At 38.5% G+C, this 10,579-nt stretch overlaps 1 protein-coding gene across 2 annotated transcripts in view; it reads left to right on the top strand.

Annotated features, from left to right (window-relative positions):
- Window positions 1-10,579, top strand: part of spidr (scaffold protein involved in DNA repair) — a 32,551-nt gene that overhangs the window by 9,664 nt on the left and 12,308 nt on the right. For both annotated transcript variants that reach the window (XM_034887601.1, XM_034887602.1), the window contains exons 9-10: window positions 3,260-3,464; window positions 5,823-6,046. In XM_034887601.1, coding sequence (XP_034743492.1) covers window positions 3,260-3,464; window positions 5,823-6,046 — 429 coding nt within the window. The remainder of the gene's footprint in view (window positions 1-3,259; window positions 3,465-5,822; window positions 6,047-10,579) is intronic.

Raw genomic sequence — 10,579 nt, 5'->3', positions numbered from 1 at the left:
AGTGTGTTTTCGTGATAGTTATGTAGTTGGAGTGAGGCGGTGGTTGACTCCAGCTGTTGGGAGTTTAGGTTGAGTGTACTCTGGAATATCCAGGCTGGCGGAAGCGCAGAGGCCTCCTCTGCGCTCTGACGTCACCAACAGCTCCAGGGAATGCTTCACATTCCTCTTCCTGGCAGTAGTTAGGTCATTTCCAGCAAGCCGGGGAAAAAAACACTGGATTATTTTCTGGAGCATTTGGGAGCAGAGTGGTTTGGAGCCAAAGGCCTGAGATTGAAAACACATGGTGGTTTGAAAGTATCTCTGGCTTTAGCACCTCTCCTTCCCTGTTGTATTCTATTCCTGAAGTCACAAGATCAAATAGTTCCCCCACCAAAACACTAACTTCAGTCCACTTCACAGAATTCATTCTCTTTTGAACAAGCATCCTTAAATCTTCTTTTGTTTATGTAAATAGTTTTCAACCTTAAAAGCCTTTGGTCTATATTTTAAATCAATCAAGATTTTAACTCAAAAATAGTCCCTAAATAATACCAATAGTCATAATAGTCTTAACCAGGAAATATTGATGACAAGTTGAATATTATCCAAAGAGATAATCAATATCCAACAGCGCCTGGACAGACTGATATGGGAAAAACCTTGAATTTAGAGCATCGTCTGGTAAAATTCTTCTTATCAGTTTCCTGTGTGGCACTCATAAGGGGTTAAACTCCTCCACGATTGCTGCAGTGAGTAGGTTCGCTCCACCCACCTCCCACGCCTTGTTGTTAGTGGGCCGAGTCCTGAGCGGAAATACCTGCAGGGATTATTCATTTACGGGCTGTGACGGCAGCAGCGGGCTCCACACCTTCACTCGGATACCTGTCTGATGATGACCTCTGCCCACTCACCTGTTCACAAAAGTATCACACTTCCTGTGTGGGTGTTGTACCTGTTCTCGTGAGCTGTACGTTCCGCTCTCTTAACATTACAGTATGGCTGTCACTGAAAAACTCATCTCTGCTCAGATGATTGAATGATAAGCGTTTTAGCAAAAGTACAAATACTCATGTTCTGTCACGTACTACAATTTTATGTGGTTCAGGTGTAAAGATGTGTAAAGAGTACTTTACTATTAAAGTTTGTTGAAATGGCACTTATTATAACAGATTTACATCCAGCTAGGTAATTTAATGCATAACATTAAATGGTATATTATAAACTAATCGTAAGTTTTAGGTTGGTAATAATCTGAAAAGTAGCTAATAACTTCATCTATACTGTTGTTGTCAACTATATTCTCAAATACATGTTGTAGAGTAAAATGTGCAATATTTGCTTCTGAAATGTAGTGCATTATTAGGTGGCATGGAATAGAAATACTCAAATTAAGGACAGGTACTCCAAAATAGTACTAAAGTACAGTACTTGATTATTTATACTTATAACCTATAAAAAGGTTTCCATTGTAAAATAAAATAGCAGTTTCAAAAGCCACTCTTTTTGGGGGTGTTTTTATGGATATCTAGCTAGCACTGCACATATTGATCGTTTGTATTATGTATTACCATTTTCAAGTAAATATCTAGTCTAAAATCTTAATTGTTGAGCACCTACTCTGACTAAGAGTCCATATTTCTTTTACGATTCATTGAAAGACAAGCAGATTTTAGAAGTATAACCAATAGGTGTTTGGTAAGTTCATTTGATACATTACTAAAATTATTGAATGTCAGAATACCTGCAATATAATTTTCAGTTAAATGACTAATGGATGAGTTGTCCAAGTAAGTGTCTGCACAAGCATGGTAAAGCATACAGTATGTACTGGATGTGGCATATGCGTAACATTGTATTAGTCTTGCTTGGCTGCGTATAGTGAAGATGGAGAAAACAGTGCCATGAACATGTATGTGTACTTGAAGGCAGCCAAGAACAAAAACCTAAAACAAATACTTTGTAAAGACTACATTATCATTTTAAAACTTTATTTAGTTGTTGATTTAACTCTATGAGGTGTTTAATTGTGTCCACCCTCTTTCTAAGTTTTGTACTGGGAAGTTTGAAAATCTATTGAAATGTTTTATCTTATGAATATATAATCGTAATTGTTTCTAATTAATATGGATAATGCTCTGATTTGATTCGTTAAAGGACACAGCATTTACACTGACTCATTTATATCACTGACGATGTACTAAATATGAGAAACGCCTCTCAAATGGAAAACAATTCAACAGAATGACAAACTACCGCACTAAAATAACCATAAACACCTAAATAAAGACAACAGAACTTAAACTTTGCAAAGATTGCATCGATCGATTGGATTCTTCCACTTCATCTGTGTGTTGTTTTTAATTCTTTGGTTCAACTAGACTAGCTCTGACATGTTGGGAAGGTTCCACACACTATTATCCTTGTCACATATGGATGGAATTAAGTCGTAACTCAAACCTACCACAAACAACGAGCCATATAATTACCTGGCTGTCATTCAAGTTGTTTTATTCTCAGGCTTAGTACTGCTCAGGTGTGTGTCATTCACATAGAGTTAAAACACTTCACCGGAAATGTTTTTTCTTAAAGTTTATGGAGAGAAGTTCAGCATCTCCCTCTTCGCACACAGATGAGTGAAATATGAGCAGGTAATAGTTCAAAATGGGTAAAATGAAACACAAGGGCACTTCAGGTCAAACACATACACTGTCTTTGCAATTGATTTTTTGTTGTTTTTTTTTAAAATTAGCAATCTCTCCGATTGTGATTATGAAGTGTTGAAAGGTTTTTCCACACATGATGTCACATTTGGAAAGCAATTTAATCAAGCTTTGCAGAGCTGCAAGGTGTAGCCTTTTATGGTTTAGCCCATACATGGAAACTGTATCTTTTACCTCAGTAAAAAAAGGACAAATGCATCTGTTATGTATTTTCACTTGTCTCGGAAGAGGTTAACGTTTTTGAACTTGTACTCTGCACTGGGTGGTACCTAGCAAAGAGATCTGTGGAGGTGGTTGGTACCTTATCTGAGTTTGACATTCAAAAGTCTCGAGCGCTCAGCCCCCTACGTTTGTGCAATAATTTACTCGATTGAATGTACTGTGAAAACTGAGTCTTTGCATCTGTTATCTGCCCAACCTTAAATATGGTTAATTTAATTGTAAATTCAGGGTCCCAAACTCAGTTAGAAAGTACAGAGTCAAGGTGTAGAATGCAACGAGGGCACTAAAACTACTACTGTACCCCGAATCTAAAACTAATGAACTTGATCTCTTTGCAGGCAAAGTCTTTCTATAGAGGGTTTCAGCTGTGACATTATTCTGAACACACACTTCAGCCAGAAAGTCTACTCTGCTACCAAGCCAGCCAACATGTCCATCCCTAGAGGCTTGCTCTCAGCAAAAAGGTGCCGTCCATATTCTTTGTGTGAGATATTTGGATTACTGGAGGAATGCAGGACCACAGAGGGGATCAATGCCAAACACGTGCGTATGCATTTATATCATTAGAATAATGTGCCTTACATTTCATTTCCAATTCAAAACTCTCAAACTCTGTCACTCACTCTCAGTGCACATTTAGTCACTATGACAAAAAAATGCAATCAGTCCAATAAGCTACTGGCCATAAGGTTCTGCTCAGGTTTAGTTGTTTACTTGCAAAAAACTGAATTGAATTTACACATCAGGAAGCTTGTGTCAACATTATTTTTCTTTCGATTTTTATTACTTTGTCATGCCAAACAATTATCCCATCCCACATGGGATTACAAGACACCACAAACTTATTTAGCATACGTCGTCCGGTCGCATATACAAATCATTCGGAGAAATACACAAATACGCGCGTGTGTGTGTGTGTGTGTGTGTGTGTGTGTGTGTGTGTGTGTGTGTACATATACACACACAAATATAAACACCCTCACACGCACGCACACACATAGTCTATACAAAAAACAAATATTCTACAAATCATCCTGGTAAAGAGCTTGTTTCCTCTTCTCCCGGCTTTCTTAAGATTATTAGCAAATTTATTTATTTCACTTATGGACAGCCATCTCAGTCTTTGAGCATCATCCATATTTACCAAATCAATCTCTTCTTTTATCTTACTAAACAAAAACGTCACACAATACACAATGGAAACTACAAACAACAAAATGGAACTTATTTTTTTTATAATTCAAACAATACATGCGACAGATCCATTTTTCCTCTTCTACGTTAACATAGCAACCTGTTTCAACAGTCAGAGGTAAACACCACATTTCACTTGAGCACATAGATCGTTGCCTTTTTGAAAAATTATATACAAGATAATTCTCTGTGCCATATTTGCCGTTTTATCATCACACTACAGGGATATAAGTTTAAAAGTGGGTTTACGTGTTAAATCTCTTTTTGCTAAAAGTTAACACAAATGCATTCTGGTTGAAAAACATCATCAGCCAAGCACTCCTTTTAAAACAGGTTTCTAATGCAGCTTGAGGAAAAGGTAATACTTGAAAAAACTGCTCACTTCCATGATGTGTGCTGACAACAAACTGTATGCAAATTACTGTGTAATGGCACGAACGTGAAATTAGTCTTGTTTGTATATGTCTAATGGATGGACACAGCATAGGGACACATACAAAGCTCATAGTGTGTGTGTGTGTGTGTGTGTGTGTGTGTGTGTGTGTGTGTGTGTGTGTGTGTGTGTGTGTGTGTACAGTGAGGATCGAAAGCTTGGGCACCCCAGGTAAAAATTTGTATTAATGTGCATAAAGAAGCCAAGAAAAGATGGAAAAATCTCCAAGAGGCATCAAATGACAGATTAGACATTCGTGTAATATGTCACAGAAAGATTTTATTTACACTTTCAAAATAATAGAAAACAAAAAAAATGAAAAAAATAGAACTTCAGTCGTGTTGTATTGCTGCCAGTGGCACAGGGAATATTTCATGAGTAGAAGGAAAAATGGATTCAATAAAATGTCAGCAAATTTTGGATGCTAACTTGATGCCATCTGTGAAAAAGCGGAAGTTTGAGAGGATGGTTTCTACAAATGGATAATTATCCTAAACACACCTCAAAATCCACGGTGGATTACATCAAGAGGTGTAAACTGAAGGTTTTGCCATGGCCTTCACAATCTCCTGACCTCAACATAATTGAAAATCTGTGGATAGACCTTAAAAGAATGGAGTCAAATGGGCAAAGAGAATAGCTCAAACAATAATTGAAAGACTCTTGGCTGGCTGCAAGAAGCGTTTCCAAGCTGTTATACTCGCCAAAGGGGGCAGTACAAGGTATTAACTCTGCAGGCTGCCCAAACATTTGCAGACACCATTTTTTTAGTTTTCTGTTATTTTGAAAATGTAAATAATGTAAACAAAATCTAACTTTTTTGACAGATTATACAAATGTCTTAACTGTCATGCGATGCCGTTTGGAGATTTTTCCATCTTTTCTTGGCTTCTTTATGCACAGTAATACAAATTTTTACCTGGGGTGCCCTAACTTCCAAGCCCTATTGTATACATTGTTTGGTTTATTTCACATCGGTAAATATGCTTATCACTAGTTTCCAAATCCAGGTTGATCTCTTGAAATGTATTGTTCTGTCCAACCGACAATCCACAACTCCGTGTCATCATATGATATTTAACTGACTCAGTATTTGTTCTTACTTGAGAAGCTGAAACTGACATTTAATCTTAAATAATGAGTAATCAAAATACTTGCAGATTAATTTTCTGCCAATCAACTAATTGATTATTTCACAAAATGTTGCAGCTCTAAGGTGTAAAACATCATTTATATTAACTAATGTCTCATTTCCCTCTCCATCTTCCCATCAGGTTATGGCCTCCAATGCTCTGTGCCGTTTTGGGGGTTCAGGAGTTTTAACAAGACACTGCCTTTCTCTCCTGGAAGCTATCGAGGGACTGGGCCAGGCTGGCTGTGTGGGGCAGGATGTGGAGGTGGTGGTCCAGAGAGTTTACTCCATCCCTGTGTCCATCCTCAAGCCCAGGCTTCCCACCAGGTTTTCCTCAGGTCCTCCTGCAGAAAAAGGCAAAACCAGGTACTGTTGGAATAGATGATTATTGGCGGCCCAGTGAGGCCTTTGGTTTGTTACTTCATATCAAAAGGGGTAAAGAGAAATCCTATTTTAGGCAGTAATTTAACTGTCTGAAACGCAAGTATTAAACGCCAAACGCAAGTAGCTTAGATCTCAGGCGCTTTTGCTATTATACCAGTGGGATAAATGACTCTTGCGCCCAAATCTAAAATGGGTTGGTCTGAAGTAGCTACATTACTCATAGGTGTGGTTTGGGCGAAACATGCAATAAACCAATCAGACCGTTATTTCACATTCCATTTTATAAGCAGGCACGCTTGTACCATGTCAGATTTCTATTATAATGGAGGATTTACTAGGCTCTTAATACATCCATGGGCGCACGCCAGGAACGTTTCACAGCAGAGGAGACCAACGTTTGCTATTGATTTTTCTTTATGACACAATATAATTAAAGAAACGTCACAAAAACACACTTTCCGATGTTTTGGGCTCACTTTCACTGAATCACAAGGTTTTCAATGCATTACCTCACTATAGACAATGCAGCTCTTCTGTCTATTCTCTCTCTCTTGGGTTAAGTGGCATCGGCACATGTAGTTCAACATCACATCGCATCGCCTTAAGTCCTCAAATAGTTCCTCATTTATCTCATCAACACATCCAAGATTAATGGAAATGTTGTGTAAAACAAGGTCAAATTTTTCCTTGTATTTATGTATGGTTTGCAAAAATTGGAACTGCTGGGTCCGTGAGATGAGAGAAGCAAAGTTTATGCGCGGTGTGCACACTCTACATTACAGCCAAGCATGTGTCGTTAGCATTTGAATAATACGGCACTGACTTTAGACTAGGTTTTTTTTGGTCAGTGGTGGAATTGTTTTCTGGAACTGCAAAATAGCACTTGAGAACGTTTGCGCCTGAACACGCCTCTTCTTTTTGCTGAACCGCCCCCTCTCCCTAATTTACCGACATGAGTCTGTAGAGGGAAAAGTCTGCCGTGGGTTGGGTGCAAAATAGGAATGATACATGCGTCGGTGTGAAAAGTCAATTACGCTGGGTGCTAGATAGGGCCCTTTATCTTCTTTTTATGCTTCTGTCCCACAACATAAATTACTCTTTTTTTTATGAAAAGGAAGAAGAAAAAAAAGCATGCTTTTTTCCTTACTCCCCGGCCTTGGTGGCACAATGTGTGTAAGTGGTTGTGCTATTGTTCACAGTGCAGTGGGCCCCACAAAGTGCTCACATTGTCTCCAGCCATATGGCATTGCTTGACAAAGGATACAAACATTTCTAATTGAATCCAGCCCCTCTGTGAGCAATTCTGGCCAATTCTCGGGAAAGGAAGCATGTTTTCATAATCTCGTGGACTAGCAAGCCAGAGTTGAATTGGTGCCCACACCTACTCCACTGGGTGGAACAAGTTTGCAACAGCTTTTATTACCTTAATGCTTTAAGTGAAAAGGCAAATATAATTTATATGGGTGTAAATATATCATGCCTCTCAATCTCAGCATTACAGAAATTGTTGGAAGTTGTGTCTAATGGGGCGAGATTTGTTTTAACTGTGGTTTATCGGAAGTTGAATCCTACACGTTAGCCAACAAAATGATTTGAAAGCTCGAAATGATTAGTCAATTTTCAAACAATTAATTCCGACCTATTTTAATAATAATCATTGAAACCTTTTTATAAGAAAAATGAAAAACAAATTGCTGGTTCCATCCTTTGAAATGTAAAGAATTTAGCCTATTTTTTTGTCACACACAGTGTTTGGCAAGATCCTTCCAAAATGTAATACATTATTGATATCTCGGTACTGTCATTTGAGAGTAATTAGTTATAATACAATATTACTGTCTCTAAATTGTAATGCTTTACACTACTTTTGCATTACTTTTAAGTTACTTTCACCGTAAGAAAAGCAAAAGTAAGACTTTGCAGGTAGCTTGTGAATTTATCCACGTGATAATCAAAGTCTCATCTTTATCCAATATATATACAACATAATTCATTCATATTATTTTATATTTTTAATCTGAATCTGCAGAGTAACTAAAGCTATAAAATGAATAGTAGTAAAATGTACAAAAGCCTACTTTACTCTAAATTGTGGTGGACTAGAAGTAGCCTAACAAGTAGGAGAAAATGAAAATACTCAATTAAAAGCAACTTACAATTGAATCAAAGTAGCCTACAGTAAAGTTACTTTCCACCGCTGATAAAATGTAATGATATTAGCCAACGTGTAGCAAGACTAAACACTATTTCCCAACATGTTGTTATCTGTCAGTTGCTTGGCAACATTGCTGTTGGCAATGACAAGACATAGATGTTAACCTACCGTCTCTGGTTCTGGCTCTGACCATGGGAACAGTGATGGGACAGCTTGTTTCAACGCAGCTTAAAAAACTTCTGAAAATGATGTCCATCGCAAATGTATCCGTCTCTGCATTCATTTCAACCACCGAATCCAGCAACAGGAAATAACACTGGCAAACTTTTTTTTTCTATGCCAAAATGTTTCGCGATGTTGGTAATTTCTTAAAAAAACAAACGCCACTAAATGCCAGGTTAAAATGTGTTGTGACTCGCGTTGTTGAGATTGTAACAGGTACAATATTGCCAATGCGTTCTATTACTGAGTTGCAGCAAAAAGGAATACATTACTGTAATTGCGGTACTTTTGTAACACGGTACTCCCATCACTGGTCACACATGATGAGTTTGACTGTTAGTCGGACACAACAAGACCTTTTGAAGACCTCGGGTTGTGGGAAATTTTATTAACAAAGTGTTTAATCAAGAAAAAGACACGTAGCAACATTTGTATTCATTTTGAGTTTTGTTTTGGTTACCTGGTGAAAGTAAGTCCAATATTCATTCTCATTTAGCTCTGTTTTTGTCTCCACCAACTCCTGAAAGAAATATCTAGCTCTTTAGCTGTTGAATGCACCACAATGTTCACCAGCTAGTTGCTAACTTTGTCTGTTCGTCTGTTTAAGTTTGGCTGTAGCGCAAAGCAGGTTTATCATACCCTTTAGCTGAAAACCGCTACTTGTTGTGACTGGAAACAATGCTGATGAGAGCAGTGAGATGTTGTGGGCTGTAAAACCAAAACAATGAGTTTAAAGACGCTTAAACACTACATAGTCAAGTCTTGATCCTCAGCATTATCTTCTCCATGTACCTAAGTGTGACCAGTCCCATCACAAGTAGTTATTTTTGTTGATCCAAAATATTGATTTTTGCATCTTTAAGAATGTCCATTCTTATTTTGTTAGTCCATATTTCTATCCGGTGATAGGTATGTCTTTAAAAGACTTGCGTTGCATGCTCTTCAAAGCTTCCTGTGGTATTGAAATAACTTAGAGGTTTCCTTGAGTGGTCTTGTTGTAGTTAATGAATCAGTGAATGCTCTATTTGAGGCAAATCCAACGATCATGACCTTTAGTTGCCTGGCCCTCCCCAGGCTTGTTGTTATAGTTCATTGCTGAGTAATAAAAAACAAGGAAAAACATTGGTTCCTCTGGGAAGCAGCTTGAGGGGCACTCTGTGGTGAGGGGAGAGCCCCGGTCAGCTGACAGGCTAAACTAAATGAGGGCCGTAATATGACACTTGATTCTGCCATGCTGCTTCTGCTGGCTGGTAAACAAACGCCGCCCTCTGACCGGAAACACCAGTCCCCTCCCGCCCCCTTCTCTCCAACTCAACCAGATTCAACAGGCTTGGTTGGTAGTAAAAAGATGGAGGTTAGGAAATGATCACAAGGGCCTGAGTTCAAAATATGTGGGTGACCCCGCCTGTTTATTGTGACAAATTTAGACATCTGGAAAGACAATATTTTTAATCATAAATCCTACATTTTATTTTGATTAAAACCCTCATGGATTTTCTAAAATACGTAAGGTACACTTTCACTTGTAGGCCCCTTTTATTAGAGGTTCTGGTTTTAAATATCACTTCTTGGTACAATGTGTTGCTTATAGTACCAGGATGCATGCTTTCTCTGCGGTGGCTAGAATAGTTTACTTTGCAGTCCACTTGCCCTACTCTGTATAAGACAGTTTGTACCTCTCATGTTGTGTCCCCAGCCTCTATGACTCACTCCCCTGGTCAGCATGCTTATTTGATCCTTTTGTTGTTTAGCCTCGATGTTATAACACACAAGGGAGGGAGGCTAGTATATTTATGCCTGAAGAAGATGTTAAGTTCCCGTAAATTCAGAATAGAATAAACAAGAAGATTAACTGTTGCAGGAAGTGAGGATGGGCTAGTTGTTGTTTTTTTATTCTCTGTGGAGAAGGAACACAATGTGCTGCAAGGATCCTGTTACAACCATGTTGATCACTTTGCCTGCACTGATTGGTGGACAACACATAGGAAGGAATGTCCGCCTGTTCGCCCCCCACCAATGAGGCCTCTCTGCTGTGTTCTTAAGTGTGTGTGCGTATGCGCGCAGGAGCGTGTGTGGGTGAAGGGGCGGGTGTGTGTGTTTTACTCACTCAGTGGATCGTAGTTCCTGGAAGAAAACCT

This window comes from Etheostoma cragini, chromosome 12 (genome assembly GCF_013103735.1).
Source record: "Etheostoma cragini isolate CJK2018 chromosome 12, CSU_Ecrag_1.0, whole genome shotgun sequence".
Lineage (NCBI taxonomy): Eukaryota > Metazoa > Chordata > Actinopteri > Perciformes > Percidae > Etheostoma > Etheostoma cragini.
This window is presented reverse-complemented; position numbering and strand designations above follow the sequence as displayed.